The sequence below is a fragment of the Conger conger genome, chromosome 19 (genome assembly GCF_963514075.1).
Source record: "Conger conger chromosome 19, fConCon1.1, whole genome shotgun sequence".
NCBI classification, from domain to species: domain Eukaryota; kingdom Metazoa; phylum Chordata; class Actinopteri; order Anguilliformes; family Congridae; genus Conger; species Conger conger.
The window spans coordinates 7,067,989-7,089,725 of record NC_083778.1 but is presented as its reverse complement, the minus strand read 5'-3'; the positions used below and the strand labels follow the sequence as shown (position 1 = coordinate 7,089,725).

At 46.9% G+C, this 21,737-nt stretch overlaps 2 protein-coding genes across 2 annotated transcripts in view; both read right to left on the bottom strand.

Annotated features, from left to right (window-relative positions):
* Nucleotides 1-2,361: 2,361 nt before the first annotated feature.
* On the bottom strand, nt 2,362-4,571 carry myf6 (myogenic factor 6). The gene is made up of 3 exons (XM_061229408.1): nt 3,996-4,571; nt 3,611-3,704; nt 2,362-3,466 (listed from the first exon to the last, which is right to left on the bottom strand). Exons 1-3 carry the CDS (start codon nt 4,515-4,517, stop codon nt 3,354-3,356), a joined length of 729 nt encoding a protein of 242 aa, XP_061085392.1. The 5' UTR covers nt 4,518-4,571; the 3' UTR covers nt 2,362-3,353.
* Nucleotides 4,572-6,682: 2,111 nt separating this feature from the next.
* ptprq (protein tyrosine phosphatase receptor type Q) overlaps nt 6,683-21,737 on the bottom strand; it is a 59,857-nt gene continuing 44,802 nt past the window's right edge. Inside the window, exons 45-61 of the mRNA XM_061229840.1 lie at nt 20,768-20,834; nt 20,516-20,674; nt 19,772-19,991; nt 19,046-19,119; nt 18,115-18,214; nt 17,613-17,741; nt 16,283-16,327; nt 15,675-15,701; nt 15,128-15,209; nt 13,731-13,821; nt 13,360-13,436; nt 11,915-12,049; nt 10,810-10,935; nt 9,943-10,091; nt 8,852-8,987; nt 7,931-8,054; nt 6,683-7,080 (exon numbers count right to left, since the gene is read on the bottom strand). Coding sequence (XP_061085824.1) covers nt 7,043-7,080; nt 7,931-8,054; nt 8,852-8,987; nt 9,943-10,091; nt 10,810-10,935; nt 11,915-12,049; nt 13,360-13,436; nt 13,731-13,821; nt 15,128-15,209; nt 15,675-15,701; nt 16,283-16,327; nt 17,613-17,741; nt 18,115-18,214; nt 19,046-19,119; nt 19,772-19,991; nt 20,516-20,674; nt 20,768-20,834 — 1,779 coding nt within the window. The 3' untranslated portion in view covers nt 6,683-7,042. The remainder of the gene's footprint in view (nt 7,081-7,930; nt 8,055-8,851; nt 8,988-9,942; nt 10,092-10,809; nt 10,936-11,914; nt 12,050-13,359; nt 13,437-13,730; nt 13,822-15,127; nt 15,210-15,674; nt 15,702-16,282; nt 16,328-17,612; nt 17,742-18,114; nt 18,215-19,045; nt 19,120-19,771; nt 19,992-20,515; nt 20,675-20,767; nt 20,835-21,737) is intronic.

The following is a 21,737-nucleotide window of genomic DNA, read 5'->3' as shown; positions in this document are numbered from 1 at the left end:
ACTCCGATACATGTGTACATATAAACTGCGTGGATGTGTGTGGTGTATCCCTAGATGGAATAATGGGCGATATATATATTATTATTATTCGTTTTTTGTATTGTATTTTATTTATGTCATTATATATTTAAACTACAATCTAATTCTGCTCTATTTCCAAATCTGAAATAGGTTAATATTTCCACGTCAAGAATTTTGGAAAATAAATATTGTTTTTAACTAAACAAATAAAATGCTTCCAATTTTCATATATGAATAGAAATTCATTTAGATGCGATAAAGGAATGGGATTCAATTTACTGGAGAATTTGCATCTGACCTAATAGCCACTAAGAACAAAATTACACCCATGAGCTTTAAAGCAGGTATCATTGCCCCCATATCCACAAGAAAAACACAAACCGGTTAAATGCATGCCCTCCTTACCCTGGAAAGTAATTGGTGGTTTTATGAGTCTAAATGCCTATGTTGACTCGAGATTTAGAGTCCGGTAAAGATTATCTAAAGAAGTATCAAAAACCAACACTGGAGCGGGGAACCTTCTTTCATTCTCAAACTTTATCAGAAAGCACTCGTTTGAATCTCATTAAACGCTGCATAATATCAAGTATCAATCTAATTATACAAGAAGCGCTGATAAGGTCTTGCAACGAGACAGAGGAATAAGATTGGTTTACAAAGCGCCGTGAACAACAGGAATGGACTTATCAGACATCTCTTCAGGCCCATAAGACCTCGCTTTATCCTGAGGATTAGGCTTGTGAGTCACTGTGACAATGTAGTCTTTGTCTGAGAATGCAGACACACACACACACACACACATATTTCAGCTTAATTTTATAACCTATTGTGAGCAACTGTGCTATCGTGGGGTATTAGAATGTGCGGGGCGGGGCGGGGGGGCGGGGGGGGTTGTTCCACAGCTACTTGTGGATGTGTGCAGGGAAGGGCAGGGCCAGTGGGGTTCAGGGGGGTCAGGCTGGCAGGGCAGGTTCCACTGAGAGATCTGAGACCAGTCTACCATCCCAGCATAGGGATCACACACACCCGCAGTGCATTCTGGGGGACACAGAACCCTCTCTCTAACAGGGAGGCGCATGCCCAAAACGAAGCCCGAAAACTCACCACGATCATTCCAAGACAAAGTGCTTAAAACACCACAATCATTCCTAACCAAAGTGCTTAAAACACCACGATCATTCCTAACCAAAGCGCTTAAAACACCACGATCATTCCAAGACAAAGTGCTTAAAACACCACGATCATTCCTAACCAAAGTGCTTAAAACACCACGATCATTCCAAGACAAAGTGCTTAAAACACCACGATCAGTCCAAGATGACGTGCTTAAAACACCATGATCATTCCTAACCAAAGTGCTTAAAACACCACGATCATTCCAAGACAAAGTGCTTAAAACACCACGATCATTCCAAGACGAAGTGCTTAAAACACCACGATCATTCCTAACCAAAGTGCTTAAAACACCACGATCAGTCCAAGATGATGTGCTTAAAACACCACGATCATTCCAAGACAAAGTGCTTAAAACACCACGATCATTCCAAGACAAAGTGCTTAAAACACCACGATCATTCCAAGACAAAGTGCTTAAAACACCACGATCATTCCTAACCAAAGTGCTTAAAACACCACGATCATTCCTAACCAAAGTGCTTAAAACACCACGATCATTCCAAGACAAAGTGCTTAAAACCCCACGATCATTCCTAACCAAAGTGCTTAAAACACCACGATCATTCCAAGACAAAGTGCTTAAAACACCACGATCATTCCTAACCAAAGTGCTTAAAACACCACGATCATTCCTAAACAAAGTGCTTAAAACACCACGATCATTCCAAGACAAAGTGCTTAAAACACCACGATCATTCCTAACCAAAGTGCTTAAAACACCACGATCATTCCTAAACAAAGTGCTTAAAACACCACCATCATTCCAAGACAAAGTGCTTAAAACACCACGATCATTCCAAGACAAAGTGCTTAAAACACCACGATCATTCCAAGACAAAGTGCTTAAAACACCACGATCATTCCTAACCAAAGTGCTTAAAACACCACGATCATTCCAAGACAAAGTGCTTAAAACACCACGATCATTCCTAACCAAAGTGCTTAAAACACCACGATCATTCCAAGACAAAGTGCTTAAAACACCACGATCATTCCTAACCAAAGTGCTTAAAACACCACGATCATTCCTAAACAAAGTGCTTAAAACACCACCATCATTCCAAGACAAAGTGCTTAAAACACCACCATCATTCCAAGACAAAGTGCTTAAAACACCACGATCATTCCTAAACAGTGGTAAAAGCAAAGACGTTTCTAGATCGGCTGTACTGGATGCACTGTGACTAGCTTATTGTCAGCTAGGCGCAAAGAAAAAGCCAAGCCTATTTTGGACTCGGTGTCGTTTTTCGTCCTTTAAATAGCCGGGAGGAGAAGAGGAGAGCGTTCCGGCCAGCCTCAGCAGTTAATACTCCACTCAAAGCCAGGGGAACATAGAAAGCTGCGAATGGGCTCGCTAGCGGGAACTCAAAGTCATCGAGAAACACAAAATGGATGCTCTAGATATGCCTGAAAAGGCCCTATTGCAAAGCAGCAATTGTTTTTAGTAATTGGCTAAAGTACAGAAAAAAATTAAATAAATTAGAAATTGAGAGCTCACCATGAAGGAGAGACTTGGATGTGTTTATGTAGAAGACTTGACTGATACATAACTGACTTTATGTATTATATGATTGGACAGCACTCACTTTTTCAACAATCATTGGTTTATTCAAATGCGCCAGTGCCAAAAACCCATTTTCATATGTTGAAAAATGTATTCAGTATATCCTCTCGAAATAAAGCTTTGTTTCTATTTTGTGTTTTTCACATTGACAACACAAATATAGCTTAGTTATGCCTTTGATGTTTAATCCGGAGGCACACATTGCAATGACAATACAAATCTTAATTTTTTATTTAATTTAAAACTTTGACATATAAAATAATTTAATTTGTTATCCAGTATAAAATATTTACAACATTTAAATTTCTGGAAAAATGTACATATATATTCTGTTTAAAATAAAATAAAAAAGACAACTGTACTTTCAATCCTTTGTGTCCTTTAGGTAATAAAAATGGACGAAGACTGTGTAGATGTTTTGGAAAATAAAACATGAATAATTCTATTGCTGATTGAAAAAAAAAAAATATATATTACCCATGTCAATCCCAGAATCAATTAACCAAGAAATTATTTGAAATGACATGGTGGAAATGAGAACGTTTTGTGTAGTTTGTGTATAAAATTCTTCATCGTTCATTATTCAATTATTTTATGTTTCCGACGCCTCCTCGCTGATTTTTTTCTGTTCTTCGCTCGAAATACTGTCCACAATTGAAGACAGATGACGTAGGCTGGTTGAACCGGAGGACTCGACAGCAGTTCCTAAAGAAAGAATAATACATCCTCCAAGTCTCCTTGATTTACTGTAACACGGCAACAACCTTTCAAATTGAATTCCATCGGTTTAAATCAACACAACAAAATTACACACATTTAGGAAACGTTCTCGTAAGAAATCGGACCAACCCTCTCTTTGATTCGTCATCAGCACATTGGAATGATCTGCAATGCTTTGCCAGTTATGGCAAGACTTTCTCCCGTGGTACTCCGTATTGGAAACCTACAGCGAAAGCATAAATCACCATTAAGACACAAATCGATAATATTTAAACATTGAAGCAACTGTAATAATCGTTTAGGAATAGGTTGTCTTCCACATACTTTATTATGCGAGCAATAGCCTATTTTTTTAAGATCAAATAAATTTAGCTCCCAAAACATTTTCTTTCAATCAACGGTTATTAACTACACGTTGCGCTCCGATACTTTGTCACCGTAGACCTACACTATTTAGCACTATTTACTATTTAGTTTGGAGTTAGCGGTTCAGTACGAACGTGCAAACGCTTACGTGTTGTTGCTTGGCGCTGTAGCCGAACGCGTCTTTCTCCTGCATCTTCTCCTGCTCGTCGAGCGTGCGGAGCAGGTCCTGCAGCTTCTCGATGTAGCTGATGGCGCCGCGTAAAATCTCCACCTTGGGCAGCCGCTGGCTGGGGTTGGGCACGGTCTTCCTCTTCAGGGCCTCGAAGGCCTCGTTGATCTTCTTCAGCCGCCGCCGCTCCCGCAGCGTGGCCGCCTTGCGCCGGTCAGTGGGGGCCGACTTCCTCTTGCAGGTCTTGCAGGCCCAGACCAGGCACTGCCCCGGGCGGTGCGGCTGGAGCCCCGCGGGCGCCCGCACGTGCTCCTCCCCCCCGCTGCTCTCGCCCCCCGTCTCGGACGGGACCCGCCCGGGGCCGGGCGACGGGGCGCCGTCGCTCCCCTGGTACAGGGGGGACACGCCCGCCATCTCCAGGTGGGGCAGCGCGCCATTGTCCCCGTCCAGGTAGCGCAGGTCGCTGAAGAAGTAGGCGCCGGTCTCGAACAGGTCCATCATGGTGCTGTGAGCCCCAGCTGCGCCAGTCCCACAGTCCGGGGGCGCGGCGGGGGGCCGTGCGGTTTAAATAGCCCGGTGACACAAGCCCCCGCCGCTTATATATAGCCGCTGAAACTCTACCCAACGGCTAGCTGTCGCAATGCATCAAGCTGCTGATCTCAATGGGGTCTGGGGTGGCACAGTACTACTGCCAAAATGGGCGCCAAAATGCGTGCATGATCATCTCTCACTTTAAATGCATTACAGGGGACCTTAAATGTGTGCGTTAACACCTGATCATAATCATAATTTGTTGTTTAGCTGACGCCTTTATCCAAAGTGACTTTTGTTGATTAGACTAAGCAGGGGCCAATCCTCCCCGGAGAAATGCAGGCTTAAGGGAATAGGAAATCCTTGCTCAAGCAAGCAGAGCTTGTCGTGGCTACACCGGGGCTCCAGGTCCCAGTCATATGCCTTAGTCCTTTGGCGACAGGCCATCCCATCTCTCACTTTTCATGCACGACTGATGTCTTCAGTATTTATTTTGCAGTCAAATGATGATACTCTGTACCGATGGTACATAATGTCCTAACTCATCATTGTCAGCTTGCTTGAGAGTTGAAACATTAGCCACTGCTATACTGTACCACATAAATTAACCTACAAATGAACAGGCCATTCAGCCAAGCAATGCTTGCCTTTGCCTACCACTAAAGTGTACCTACTGCTTACATTACATTGCATAACGTTATAGGCATTTGGGAGACGCTCTTCTCCAGAGGGACGTACAGTAAAGTTAGCCTAAAAGCTAAATAGTATATAGCACTGTATCAAGCCTGGTCTTGAAAACCCCCAGTGTTTTTTAATTACAAACTGGCTGATTCAGTTGTCAAAAACTGCATTGTTGACTTTGACCGAAACTTAATTCCAAACCTTTCGGCTCGATGGATAATTTGGTCGAACATTTCAATGCCGTTTTATTGATCAATTAAAAATTTTGACATAAAATAGCCAACTAGGACAACAACTTTTATGTGTCATGCTGTAACCAACATACCCAGGTTAGGGCACTTGTTACACATTGATTCACAAATAGCTTGGAATGTGCACACTTGAAATGGCTTTCATAAACTCACGCATGGATGGTAAAAATAGATTAAAGGCAGATTCCAGGTTTAATCCAAGTAGACGAAAGACGGTTGTGCGAAAAGCAGTCCAGCCTTTGGCCTTTTTTACGTGACCCATCTGGAAGATTTACTGCGGTGTGAGGCGTGGAGATGGCCCCTGTTTCTCACGTTCAACACATTTGAAAAAAGCCGTTGAAAGACAAACGTTTAGCTGGCTTAATCCCCAGGCTACATTCAAAAGGACTGACAATAAAGAAGTGGCGTGAACCTGAAAGTATTGAAATAAAAGAAAGTTTATAAAAAATAAAAAGTTTAAGATAAAGTTTAAATAAAATAGCAAGCGACAAGTGTGTGAATGCCTTGAGCTCGCTAGCTCAGCTACAGGTGAAACCATGTTCACATACTGTCCCCCAGTTGTGTTTAAGCCCTGAAGGACATTGCATATATGGTCTATGATCAGATAAATGATACAAAGAAACTCGATCGATTTTTGAGTACACTGCTGTGCCGTTCTTTCAACATAAGGTCCTTTCAGCTGATAACCTTTCACACAGCTCAGCTGCAGGGATGGCAGTGGGAGTTCAGTGGGAACTCCTATTGAAAGCAGTGTGTGCTCAGTGTGAGTGGGAGCTGGATGAAGATGTCCTGCCAGATTTTGTTTGAATTTGGGGATGGCTGTGCTTAGATCGATTGATAGCTGCACTTTTCTCAGACTCAAAGCGGGGGCGGGGGGACTCTCCTCAACAACCACCAATGTGCAACACCAAACAGGTAGCCATTTTGTGCGACACCAAACAGGCAGCCATTTTCTGCGACACCAAACAGGCAGCCATTTTGTGCGACACCAAACAGGCAGCCATTTTGTGGCAGAATGCTCGCCACACACCAGTTTTTTTGGCCTATTAAATCAATATCATGAACACAACAACTGTGCCTTTACTCAACACAGGAACTCTGCCTTTACTTCAACTCAACACAGGAAGTGGACACACAGGAGAACAAGAATACAGCACATACATAATAATAATAATAATAATAATAATAGTCATACAGGGACATCCTGACACACGGACTCCTTTGGCTTCATTTATCTTACAAAACGCAATACATTCACAACAACTCAACCAACAGCAATAATAATAACAACAACAGTAATAATAATAATCATAATAATATCTGAATTTGTATAGGAAGTACAAAGAGCTGAAGTTGTCAGTGCATATCTCACTGTTTTAAATACGCGGAAGTTCATGTACAAAAGGAAGATTCGTTGTTGTCTGAAGTGTTTGACAGGGCAGTGTTACAGCAGAGAGCTTTAATGGAATAATATATACAGTCTTTTTGGCAGCCACGGTCCCGATGCATAGACTCTAAACAGTTCAGTCACTGAAGATGAAGTGGAAGCAGACAGAAGTAGTCCTACATGGTTGTTTCCTCCCATTCAAGTTCAACATCGCCTGGAGGAAAGAGAGAGACAGTGGGCAAAAATGAATTAAAAGATTAAGGGCCGCTTTCACAGACTATGTTTAGCCGTGGACTAAATTGAGGTTTGTGTCAATCTCCATTTAAAATTGAAATTAGTCTCACACAAGGCTTCTTATAAAACTGGCCCTCAGACTTCAAACTTAAATGCGGACTTGCAGTGTCTGTGCTGCTTACATTGTTATGATGATCATTTGACGATCAATTATGTCATAATTGGGCGGCCTGTAGCGTAGTGGTAAAGGTAAATGACTGGGACCCGCAAGGTCAGCGGTTCGATTCCCGGTGTAGCCACAATAAGATCTGCATAGCCGTCGGGTCCTTCAGCAAGGCCTTTAACCCTGCATCGCACCAGGGGAGGACTGCCTCCTGCTTAGTCTAATCAACCGTACCTCACTCTGGATAAGAGCGTCTGCCAATGTAGTGTAATATATAAGCATAAACGGTAAATCAATAAAGACTTGTGGGCTGAATGGCAAAAGCATGATCTGGTGTACCGCCTGGCCTAATGAATAGCTGGGCCGTCGGTTTGGGCTCGGGTGCTGGATGGGCGCCGTGAGGAAGCGCTAGCGATGGCAGCGGTTATTTGGGGGAAGGCTAGCGATGGCGGCGGTTATTTGGGGGAAGGCTAGCGATGGCGGCGGTTATTTGGGGGAAGGCTAGCGATGGTGGCGGTTATTCGGGGGAAGGCTAGCGATGGCAGCGGTTATTTGGGGGAAGGCTAGCGATGGCGGCGGTTATTTGGGGGAAGGCTAGCGATGGCGGCGGTTATTTGGGGGAAGGCTAGCGATGGCGGCGGTTATTTGGGGGGAAGAGCAGGCTCACCTTCCATGGCGTCCAGGGAGTCCATCTTCTCTAGAGCGGAGTAGCTGACGAACCACACGGACTGGCTGTTCCCTTTGCTGTTGAGCAGGTCCAGCGTGCTCTGGTGCAGGAACATGTACTGGGCCTGAGAGGGGGACAGGGCGGAACGGGATGGGCACACCGTCACCGCAGAGAAACGCCTGGGAGTCGCCGCCGTCAAAACCAGGTACGAGGTTCATTTTTCATCGCTTGATGTTCCTTCAATGTTTTGGTTTTAGCCAAATAATTTCTGGATTCAAAATTATCATTAAATGTCCAAGTCAGACGAATCTGAAACGTGTCTCGTGAAAACTCACTTGAATTCTGAATACGAGTTAACATTTTATCTCCCGTGTCGAGATTTGCTTTGTGTGTGTTAGTTTTAGTTTTTTTTTTACATGTTTTACAATTCAGTGAGTGTTATTTTTCTCTCCTAGGTGATGCCAAGCACATGATGAAACTGGGTGGCACCTGACAGTATGAGTGTGAGGAGAACATCTTTACTCGGAGGAGAGCTTCTGAACCCTTTAAGGTGTGAGACCACAAATACGTATAATTTTCTCAACTAAAAACTCTAATGCTGATGTAACAATCATTACTGGTAACCGAAAGCAGGAGAGTTCCAGAACACTGATTTAGAATGTGGAAAATACTTTCCAAAAAACCCACTCTTCAAACGGTCAAAGCAGAGATAACGCTTGCGGAAATGAATCTTCCATTCTTTGCGAATGACCATGTGCTAGATTCTGGGTAATTTAGCTACTGGCTTGGAGCCTGTTATCAGCCAGAAAAAAATGAATGAAAGTCAATTGGGAAGTAGCATTGAGGCCTGATAGCACTGATTTTATGGGGAGTGTAAAGCGTTGCGACGGCGTTGCCAGAGCGTTGCCGGAGCGTTCTCACCAGGTTCTGCACCATACACATCCTCTCGCTCCGCAGCTCTGCCACCAGCCCGTAAATGTCCACGAAGTCGTGGTCCCGCACGTGCTGCACCAGGTGATCCAGCGCAATGAACACGCCTGTCCTGCCCACGCCCGCACTGCCACGACATATATAATACATCTGTGATAGTCCTGCATGGATAACAGTCCTGCACGGATAACAGTCCTACACGGATAACAGTCCTGCACGGATAACAGTCCTACGCGGATAACAGTCCTGCACGGATAACAGTCCTACACGGATAATAGTCTTACACGGATAATTATCCGACACGGATAATCGTCCTACACGGATAATAATCCTTTATGGATAAAAGTTCTGCACGGATAATAGTCCTACACGGATAATAATCCTACATGGATAACAGTTCTACACAGATAATAGTCCTACACGGATAATAGTCCTACATGGATAATAATCCTACATGGATAACAGTCCTACACGGATAACAGTCGTACATGGATAATAGTCCTCCAAGGATAATAGTCCTACATGGTGTGGGTGTAGTTAGACATGATGTAGGTGTATTTGGACATGGTGTGGGTGTGGTATTAGGGGTGTAGTTAGACATGATGTAGGTGTATTTGGACATGATGTGGGTGTAATTAGACATGGTGTGGGTGTAGTTAAATATGGTGTGGCTGTAATTAGACATGGTATGGGTGTCGTTAGACATGGTGTGGGTGTAGTTAGACATGGTGTGGCTGTAATTAGACATGGTATGGGTGTCGTTAGACATGGTGTGGGTGTAGTTAGACATGGTGTGGCTGTAATTAGACATGGTGTGGGTGTAGTCGGACATACTGTGGGTGTAGTTGGACATGGTGTGGGTGTATTAGACATGGTGTGGGTGTATTAGACATGCTGTGGGTGTAGTTGGACATGCTGTGGGTGTAGTTGGACATGCTGTGGGTGTAGTTGGACATGCTGTGGGTGTAGTTAGACATGCTGTGGGTGTAGTTGGACATGCTGTGGGTGTAGTCGGACATGGTGTGGGTGTATTAGACATGCTGTGGCTGTAGTTGGACCTGAGGCACAGGTGCGGCGCTCACCTGCAGTGCACCACCATGGTGGTGTTGTCCTGCTCCCTGTGTCCGCGGATGGCCTGCACAAACTGGATCAGGGTGGTGCTGGACTCGGGCACGCCGTGCTCCGGCCAGGACGTGAAGTTGAAGTGGCTCACCACCATGTAGTCCCCGTGCTGCAGAGAGAGCCCAAAACCCAGGCCCTGTCACTGTCAGCCCCCGCCTCTCCCAGGGAGAAGGGCTCGGACCCACCCCTGAGGAGGGGACAGGTTTACATCTGGCAGACGCTCTTATCCAGAGCGACGTACAGTTGATTAGACTAAGCAGGACAATCCTCCCCCTGGAGCAATGCAGGGTTAAGGGCCTTGCTCAAGGGCCTGACGGCTGTGCGGATCTTATTGTGGCTACACCGGGGATCGAACCACCGACCTTGCAGGTCCCAGTCATGCACCATAACCACTATGCTACAGGCCGCCCTGACTTTTACGGACTGCAGTTCTCCCTGTCCCTCTGAACAGCACACTACACCTCCCTCCATTTGGACCTCTACTTCTCCAGATTATTAGCTTAACAGTGACCTTTGACTCCAGGCCAGCCAATGGGGAATGGGCTCTCCCTCTTTAAGTCTGGGTCCTCTGGAGATTTCTTCCCATTGGGGAGATTTTTCTTGCCGCTGTTTGAGGGTTTTTCTCTCCACTGGAGAGTTTTTTGTTTACCTCACGTGCTGGTTATTTGTGCCGCTTACGCCTGGTCTTTTTGCTCTGTATTTGTGTGTCTTTGTCTGCGACTCTGTAAAGCATCTTTGATAGCATTCTGTAAAAAGCACTAGACAAATGAAGTGCGTTTAATTCGAATGCAGTTTTACCCTCCCCTGTTTACTGAACGCGCTTTTACCCTTTCCACTTTGAGAACGCGGACGGTCCAGTCCGGACGCACTTCCTCTGACAGCTTGGTGATGACGATGTCTCCGAACACCGTGACCGGCTTGTTGTCCTCAGGCCAGTACTGGTGGCATCGAATCTGGGGCCATAAGGAAGAGAGAGACCGGTTAAAACGTACATATTTAAAAACAAACTGAAAAACAAGGCGGAGGGTCTATTTCACTGACAAATGACTTTGGTGTGAAAATAGATTTACATTTTTGTCATATGGCAGACGCTTTTGATCCAAAGTGACTTACAAGTGCATAGGTTCTTCTACAGGTGTATAATGTATATATGGAATTTGGTATGGTTATGAAGAATTAACTAAATTGAGCAAAAAGTGAATTTTGATTTCAGCTTGTCTTTTACGTTACTTAGTACAATGTGCAGCATTTAAAGTTAAGTGTTACTGTTGGTAATGTATAATACCTGTATCACTTGCTAATAAAGCATATAGCATTGAATTGACAGGACATGACTCGATGCAGCCCTCCTAAAAGGAGGTGTACAGAGTGATCGAGAGAGGGACTGAGGGAGAGGGGGATAGACAGAGGGAGATGGAGAGAGAGGGACAGACATGGAGATGGAGAGAGAGGGACAGACAGACAGAGGGAGAGAGGGACAGACAGGGAGATGGAGAGAGGGACAGACAGACAGAGGGAGAGGAGGATAGACAGGGAGATAGAGAGAGAGGGACAGACAGACAGAGGGAGAGGGGGATAGACAGAGGGAGATGGAGAGAGAGGGACAGACAGACAGATGGAGGGGGATAGACAGAGGGAGATAGAGAGAGAGGGACAGACAGACAGAGGGAGAGGGGGATAGACAGAGGGAGATGGAGAGAGAGGGACAGACAGACAGATGGAGAGGGGGATAGACAGAGGGAGATAGAGAGAGAGGGACAGACAGAGGGAGAGGGGGATAGACAGAGGGAGATAGAGAGAGAGGGACAGACAGACAGAGGGAGAGGGGGACAGACAGAGGGAGATCGAGAGAGAGAGGGACAGACAGAGACAGAGGGAGAGGGGGACAGACCGGGGGAGCGAGGGAGAAACAGGGAGGTGGCGGTGTCTCACCCGGCCCTTCTCGAAGCACTGGGTGAGCATGGCGATGGTGCGTGAGCGCGTCTCCCACACCATCCTCCAGAAGTCGGCCACCGTGCCCGGCAGGGGCCCCTGCGTGGCGATGAACTCGTTGGGACACAGGTAGCCCTGCAGTGCAGAGAGGGGGGGGGGAGAACGGTCAGTGCAGATAAGACAGCCTCTCTCCCTACAGCCATGAGCATAATTTGTTACATAGCTGACACTTTTATCCAAAGTGACTTGCAGGGGACAGTCCCCCCATTGAGAAATGCAGGGTGAAGGGGTTAAGGGCCTTGCTCAAGGGCCCAACGGCTGTGCGGATGCTATCGTGGCTTCAACCACCAACCTTCCTTGGTCCCAGTCGTGCACCCTAGCCTCAAGGCTACAGGCTGTACAGTGCATATGAAATATCATAATAGAATATCTATCCCACTGTCGTAATCTGTCTCTGTCTCACACCGTAGCGCAGTACGTGAATGAGCAGAGGGAGAAAAGGCACACGTTGTTATCTGAGGGCCGAGCCGGAGGCTCCCCTCATTAATGTTACGCACAGCGAGCGTGACGGGAGGCCAGGGCTAAGTATACACATGACGGCACTGCAAGCGTGCGGGGAGGGGTCCCCATGCAGGAGCCACTGGGCCGTGTGCCAGAACATTCCGCCGGGCTGTGCAGAGCCGGGCTGTGGTGACGGGGCACAACGCGGGGGGGGGGGGGGGAGAGAGAGCTGCAGAGTGGATGTTACCTATTTTAACACCTGGAATGCCACTATGACTCAGCGTATGTTACCTGTCTTTAACACCTGGAATTCCACTATGACTCAGCACATTTCACCTGTCTTTTAACACCTGGAATTCCACTATAACTCAGTGTATTTCACCTGTCTTTAACGCCTGGAATTCCATGATGACTCAGCATATTACACCTGTCTAACACCTGGAATTGCACTATGACTCAGCACATTTCACCTGTCTTTTAACACCTGGAATTGCACTATAACTCTGCATATTTCACCTGTCATTAACGCCTGGAATTCCATGATGACTCTGGTATGTTACCTGTCTTTAACACCTGGAATTGCACTATGACTCAGCATATTTTACCTGTCTTTAACACCTGGAATTCCACTATGACTCAGCATATTTCACCTGTCTTCAACACCTGGAATTGCACTATGACTCAGCGTATTTCACCTGTCTTTAACACCTGGAATTCCATGATGACTGCGTGTGTTACCTGTCTTTAACACCTGGAATTCCACTATGACTCAGCGTATTTCACCTGTATTTAACACCTGGAATTCCACTATGACTCAGCGCATTTCACCTGTCTAACACCTGGCATTCCACTATGACTCTAATTAAGTACTTTTTTTGAATGAGAGGTGTATCCCATTTGGGATTTGAACCCATCGCCCCTCGAGTCAACGGGGATTGCCGTACCGAGACAAAGCTGGCGTTGATGTAGTCTGATCCAGGCACCCCCGGCTCCGACAGCAACTTCACCCGGTTGTTGTTGTCTAGGAAACGATCACATGACATTTCAGTGCATTTAAACACAATTTTGTTTTTTTGTTTTTTTGCCAGCGCTACTACTTTAGCATCGTGCTAACACGGTACGTACAGGGCTTGATGTTGGTGTGTTTTGGCAATGCTACTTTAGCATCGTGCTAACGTGGTACGTACAGGGTTTGATGTTGGTGAGTTTTGGCAGCAATGCTACTTTAGCATCGTGCTAACGCGGTACGTACAGGGCTTTATGTTGGTGTGTTTTGGCAGCGCTACTTTAGCATCGTGCTAACGCGGGTACGTACAGGGCTTGATGTTGGTGAAGCGGTTCTTGGAGCGGTTCCAGGGCAGGTCGGCGTCCGAGGTGGCCAGGTCATGCAGCAGTTTGGGGAGTTCCTGGCGGAGAAAGACAGAACAGCTCGCTGAAACTCACACACGCTCACGTCTGCTCGTGCGGGAGAATCCCTGCCCCTTGTGGAGCAAAGCTTCCCTCTCCTGCCACTCACTCTGCCCTTAAAGGCCCGCGCACATATTTGACGTGTTTTTGAGCTTTTCCCATCATCCTGATCCAAGCAAAACAATCGCAATTTTGGTTGAAGTATTTTTGGGTCTTAACTGCGATTTTTCAGAGCTGTTTTTAAAACGATTTACCACGTGACACGACGTATGGCCTTTGCACAGTTATCGGATGAGGTCGCTGAGCTGACCACAGGAGGGGGTGGGGGGAGGGTTGGGGACTTTTCAGAAAACCCCTGTCACTGCCCTTTGCGAACGTTTCGGTACTAGTTACTTTAGATACTAAAACCAGGAGGACGCTGGTGCGTGTGCACCTTCATATTCTAGGTCAGGGGTGTCAAACTCCAGTCCTGGAGGGCCGCAGTGTCTGCTGGTTTTCGGTGTGTTTCAGCACGAGAGATGAATTCCAAAGTCTTTTTTTGGCTAAAGAGTTCACACACCTTGTTCTCAAGGCCTTAATTGGCTGCTGATTGAAAGGAAACCACGAACACCAGCAGACACTGCGGCCCTCCAGGACTGGCGTTTGACGCCCCTGCACTGGGTGATGTTAGCCCTGATGTGGGGGCATACGCAAGTACCCACTTGACCTGGTGGGACCCCCTTATTTGGGCTGGGGATCACAGCTTAACCTCTGTATTCTGGGGTGACAAGCTGACCAGCAGCAAGTGTCGCCCAACAATCAATCAACGGTCTACGTTCAGCCTCAAACTGAACTCCACACTCCCACGCCATCAGCGTGGCCAATCAAGGGAGATGTGGCATTAGACAATAAATCAAATAATGTTTTTATGAATCCTCAGCGTTCACAATGATAATAATTAGGCACGGTGATATGCTACGGTCGGGATTCTTCGGTATGCGGTCTCCGCGTGGTAACAGTATCCGTGGAAACCTGGCGCACGAGTGAATTACACTCGACGGGTTGCTGGCCTCAGGGTGGCCTTGCATTACTATCCAAACACTGCCCATGATGACCCGGGAGTGGCTGTGCTCTCACCTGGGGGGCTGGTGTGTGTGTGTGGGCTTTTTTGTGTGTGTGTGTGTGTGTGTGTGTGTGTGTATGGGCTTTTTGTGTGTGTGTGTGTGTGTGTGTGTGTGTGTGTGTGGGCTTTTGTGTGTGTGTGTGTGTGTGTGTGTGTGTGAGCTTGTGTGTGTGTGTCTGAGTATGAGCTCGTTTGTCACATACGGAGAATTCCTCCAGGAACTTGACGTTCTCATTGGCGCACAGGTCCTCCACGTGCTGCAGAAACGACTTCTTATTAACCGGCCTGAAAAAAACACAGAGGAAGAGAGGAACAATTGACCAGGCCTCCCAGTGCATGAAACGCACACGCACTCACATACATCTGCATACACTCACACACACACACACACACACACACACACACACACACATCTGCATACACACGCACACACACACACACGCACACGCACACACACACGCTCATGCACCCACACACAAACACACGCATCTGAATACACACACACACACGTATAGACGCACACACAAATACAAATACAAATCTCCCTAGCTGAAGGCTCTCTGCTCCGATTGGTGGAGGGGCCACAGCGGTGACATCACAGTTTTATTATGAGAGGTTCCGGGCCCCACGGGAGCTGGGCTCCAGGTTCTGTTACCAGAGCGTTCGTCACGCCCGTCCGATTTACCAGATCAGGAGTCATCACGCCACACACAAACGCAAGGGCAACACGCAACATGTCCAAACACTTACTTGAGGGATTTTCTATAACTGAGAAGCCTGGAATAGAATTCACAGAGAAAAAAAAACATGGCGTTTCAAAATGGATGCAGCATTGAAACAAACATTAATCCATGCTTTCTGCAGCCACTGCACACAGCTGAGCGTCAGGACTGAACACTGGTGACAGAGGGCCTTGGATGTTACCTGTATCGACCTTGTTATCTACAGTAGAGGTGTATCACCTAATCATCAGATAAATAGCTCTATGCACGAAAGGCGCAACAGGCCTGTTTTAAAAATCATATTTCATATGCATGCATGTGTAATACTCTATCCGTGCTCGTGTGGACTAGAACGAGGGTGTCAGTGGCAAGCAAGTAACACGCTAGACAAAGCTGAAAAAGTACACCATCGTTTAACAGAACAACACAGACATGAGAGAGAGGGGGGAAAAGAGAGAGAGAGAGAGAGGGAGAGGGGAAGAGAGAGAGAGAGGGGGGGAGAGAGAGAGAGAAAGAAGAACGAATGGTGGATAGAGGGACAGAGAAGGAGCGAGCGAGAGAGAGAGAAATCGGCCCTGATCAAGCAGAGCCTGAAAAATCAAACCGGGGCGCAAGACTGCACAAGGAGAAACTTACTGGATGACAAATATTTCCTTCCGTCTAAAGAAAAAGGAGGAGTACCTGGAAACAGAGAGCCAAGGCCAGGTTAGTGAGCAGAGTGCCAGTTGTTTAAGCAAGGCAAAGCAGGACAAAACCCCAAACAGCACCCCAAGAGAACCCCAACAGCACCCCAACAGCACCCGCAGAAAGCCAAGATAAGTGAGGTTCGGTGTCAGTGTTACCAAGTTTTGCTCATAAGCAATGACGGTGCAGGGTGAGTCATATACAGACACTCCTATTGCAGAAGAAGAATTAAGAACACACATGTGGGTCCTGCAAGTAAAAAAAGAGCACGACTGATTTAATCCTGGGACCAAACTGCACCCTTTCCAGTGCAGCCATTGTAATATAAGTGGTGCTTGGACTATTAGCCTAGCCTTGTTATGTGTGGGTAAAATAGGACTTTAGCCTAGCCTTGTTATGTGTGGGTAAAATAGGACTTTAGCCTAACCTTGTTATGTGTGGGTAAAATAGGACTATTAGCCTAGCCTTGTTATGTGTGGGTAAAATATTACTATTAGCCTAGCCTTGTTATGTGTGGGTAAAATAGGACTTTAGCCTAACCTTGTTATGTGTGGGTAAAATAGGACTTTAGCCTAACCTTGTTATGTGTGGGTAAAATAGGACTATTAGCCTAGCCTTGTTATGTGTGGGTAAAATAGGACTTTAGCGTAGCCTTGTTATGTGTGGGTAAAATAGGACTTTAGCGTAGCCTTGCTATGTGTGGGTAAAATAGGACTTTAGCCTAACCTTGTTATGTGTGGGTAAAATAGGACTATTAGCCTAGCCTTGTTATGTGTGGGTAAAATAGGACTTTAGCCTAGCCTTGCTGTGCATGGGTAAAATAGGACTTTAGCCTAGCCTTGCTGTGCATGGGTAAAATAGAACATTAGCCTAGCCTCACTGTGCATGGGTAAAATAGGACATTAGCCTAGCCTTGCTGTGCGTGGATAAAATTGGACATTAGCCTTGCCTCGCTGTTTGTGGGTAAAATGGGACATTAGCCTTGCCTCGCTGTTTGTGGGTAAAATGGGACATTAGCCTAGCCTTACGTATCCAAGACAGTCGCAGGTACTGGGACACAGCCAAGTGGAGGAAAAGAACCCCAGCGGCCCTTTAACTCTGAACAAGAGCCAGGGCAATAATCTTCTCCAAACTCAAGCTGAGCCCCGCCCCCCCCCCGGAGTTGACTCTAATGAGACACAAACAAAAACCAAACACAGACAGCTTGACCTCCACCCAAAATCCCAGGGGGTCTTGGGAGGGGGGGGGGGGAGGTCACGGCAGGGCCGGGAGGCCCTCTCACCGGTTCAGGTTCTCCTCTTTCAGCTCCAGGTCGGCCACGGCGATCAGCTGGTCCAGCTTGAACTTGGTGTCGATGATCTCGGCCTCGCGCGGCGAATAGGTGCCCCCTTCCTTCTGCTTCTGGTGGATTCTGGGATTTGCAGGAGGGTGGAGGGAAACCCCATTACGGTACAGCCGTGTAGCTGACGCTTTTAGCCAAAGTGACTTGACAGTTGATTCGACCAAGCAGGGGGCCAATACGCACTGGAGCAATGCGGGGTCAAGGGCCTTGCTCAAGGACCCGGCAGCCGCACTGATCTTACTGTGGCCGCACCGGGGCTTGAACCACCGATCTTCCAGGTACCAGTCAAGCACCTTAGCCAGTAGGCTAGAGGCTCTAACCCTCCATTTTAGGACCTTCGAGAACAGCTTTTAAAGCCACATGGCGGTGCAGGACCGCTGCAGGGCTGCTGCTGGGATGTGCGTGACCGTAATGGCCATGACCGTAATGGACGTGACCGTACCGTACGGACGCGTAGATGATGAGGATGAGCAGCACAGCCAGGAAGAAGGACAGCAGCACCCCCAGGATGATCTCCTCGTCCCGAGTCAACTGGTGGCCGCCTGCAAAAGAGCGCACACACACACGCGCGTCTAATGCAGCTCAATAAAAGTCAGCACACGCACACACACACATACACGCACACCCACAGACACACACACTCACACACACACACACACACACACACACACACATACACACACGGGTCTAATGCAGCCCCAGACAAGTCAGCACACACACACACCCATCTAATGCAGCTCAGTAAATGTGAGCACACACACGCACGCACACACACACACACGCACATGCATGCACGCACGCACTCACACACACACACGCACACACCCATTTAATGCAGCCCAGTATGAGAGAGCACACACACACCTCTAATCCAGCCACTTTCACATTGTAAGTCCCTATGTAAACGTGTGTCCTGCTGTGCTGAAATCTCTTTCAGAAGTCCCCAAACTGAGCCACTGACTACTGAGGTTCCCAGTGTTCCCTGGGTTATTCCAGGTGGCTTGGCTGGGCTGCGTAAGAGATCTCCCTCTATCCGCACCAGAACACAGCTGGCACAGTGGCCCACAATGTGAATGAGTCTGTCTTAGTACGATCGTGTTGTAATGAGAATTTAAATCTTTTTTTTAATTTTTTTATATTAGCTCATTTACTGTTTGGTTGACAAGTGGAATTTTCTTATCCCGTTCGCAAATCTTGAAATGAGTCAGAACTGTCTCACCTCATTGGTAATGTATTGCGCCATTAATCAGTGGATTAAATGCAGCTCACTTGTGAGACCTGAGCACTATGCTGGCTTATTAATGGCGAGTGTGACCTTTATCACAGACGGGCCTTTATCACAGCCTGTCATCGGGAGACAGCCGCTCTTGTACCTGTGGTTCTGGTGCGCTCCGAGAAGTCCGAATCCGTGAACTGACCCTTGCTGTTCACCGCTCGAAATTTGAATCTAGAAAATAAACGGTCGGTAAGCAATAGGAAAGATGGTTCAGTCAGTTTGCCTCGTCGTTATCTGACGGCGATCGATGCGCTGTCAGGTGAGCCCGATGTGCTATCGGTTAGCTGAACGTGCTCAAGTGAGCCCGTTGTTTTATGTCTCTGTTATTTCAAAAGGAAATCTTTCTGAGAATGGCAGCTCTTTTTATGGGGTTTCTGATACGTATACACCGTTATAAAGACAATATCAGAATGCCAAGACCCATAACCAGGCGATAATTCAGCTGATCATGAACTGTGCATAAATATCAGTGACCATGTGAAACAGTGTTGAACATTTCTGAGTCTCCCTGGATACTGGATATGACTCTGCAAACGGAATGGAGTAGAATGCAAAGGGAATGGAATAGAATGCAAGCGGAATGGAAAACAATGCATGCAGAATGGAATAGAATGCAAGCGGAATGGAATAGAATGCAAGCGGAATGGAATAGAATGCAAGTGGAATGAAATAGAATGCCAGCGGAATGGAATAGAATGCAAGCGGGATGGAATAGAATGCAAGCGGAATGAAATAGAATGCCAGCGGAATGGAATAGAATGCAAGCGGAACGGAGTAGAACACAGGAGGAACGGAACGGAACGCAAAGCATTACTGCACATACACGTAGGGGGTTTTGGGTTTCAGGGGCCCATTGCAGAGGGCATTGTCCTCTTGCGCCATGCAGCTGTCGTCCTCTCCGATGATGTAGGTGTCCACGTTGGGGGCTCTGCGGGCCACGTCCTCAAAGCAGGTGGGATTCGGTAAACCCTCGTCCGTCAGGTAGGGCGCCGGCCTGTAGTTGAAGGCGTTTTTCCAGTTGGTCAAGTTTCCGTCATCCATAACTGAAAAATTAAAGGGCGCACTAAGAACAGGATGCATTGGGCTCCCAGTCCAAACCAGCTCTGTCACTCTCTAATTCTGATTGCAGATACTGATCCGGGGTCAGCTTGAAGCCGTGGAGTACAGCTCACGTGCGTTCAAGACGACAAACGTTTACTCGCGTTAGCAAATTTTCGGCAACATTTTGAAACTTTTTTCTATTCGCCACGAGCATTAGCTAATGTCAGCAAAAGGTAGCATGCAGCAAACAAAAATGCCTGCTGATGGGGAAAACACAGAGAGAATTTTTACATTTTTTGACTTAGTTATTTGGCTCTAATAATCCTCTTAAAAACAAAGGTTCACAATTCACATTTTTCCCCAAGGAAACATTTCTTTTCGCAAAACATACTGGAAAAAGAGAATTTTCAGGCAATCGTCTTACTTTACACCTTTAGACTTCCTTGGCGTCACTGTTCACGGACGCTTTTCATACCGTTGGAGAAAGTTTAAAAACAACGGGATGGCAGGGGGGGGTGTGCCTTACCCCACTCCTCCGCCACGATGACCTGGAGCTTCTGGATGGGCCCGTTCCTGTCGGAGAAGAAGCACGTGGGCACCATGATGGTCATGGTCCTGGCGGTCACCAGGAGGACCCCGTGTTTGTCCACGGCCACCTGTGGCTTTTGGGTAGGCTTCGGGGGAGCTGCGAAAACCCCACAGAGACGACGGGACTGTTAACATCGCCGTCGAGAACGTCCGTTCGTTCAACGAAAAGAAATGGACGAAAAAGGCAAACCTGTGATTTCAGTTGTGAGTTCGACCTCTGAACTGGGGCCCAGTCCGGCCCCATTCACCGCAGAGATCTGAGGGGAAAGCACACATTACATTACATTACATTACATTATTGGCATTTGGCTGACGCTCTTGTCCAGAGTGACGTAAAGTTGATTAGATTAAGCAGGAGACGATCCTCCCCTGGAGCAATGCAGGGTTAAGGGCCTTGCTCAAGGGCCCAATGGCTGTGCGGATCATATTGTGGCTACACCGGGGATCAAACCACCGACCTTGCGTGTCCCAGTCATTTACCTTCACCACTACGCTACAGACCACTACAGGCCACACACTCAGTGAGCAATTTATTAGGCAGACCTGTTCTATTTGCATTGCTTGTTAATGCAAATATTTAGTCAGCCAATCGTGTGGCAGCAACTGAGTGCATGAAAGCGTGCGGACGTGGTCAAGAGGTTCGGCTGCTGTACAGAACCAAATGTCAGAATGGGGTAGAAATGTGACCTAAATTAATTTGACCGTGGAATGATTGTTGGTGCCAGACAGGGTGGTTTGAGTATCTCGGAAACGACGGATCTCCTGGGATTTTCATCAACGCCATTCTCTAGAGTCTGCAGAGGATGGTGCGATAAACAGAAAACTACCAGTGAGCGGCAGAGTGAGAGTTTTATTGATTTTAGTTATTAAATTACATTATCTTTAATGTCACTGTGGCAAATGACGGGCAGTTGCACGGGTCAGTATATCATTGGTGATGTTATTGGTTTTACGTGTGCTGAAAGGTTTTTCACCTGCTAAAGGTCTTCAGTAAACCCGGCCGCAGATATGTACATTTTAGTCATTTGGCAGATGCTTTTAATCCAAAGTGACTTACAAGTGCATAGGTTCTTCCACAGGTTAAAGCATCACATCCATAACTAGTAAAATACACATGAAGGGCTGTTCTAAACACGGGGTGGGGGGGGGGGGGGGCCATA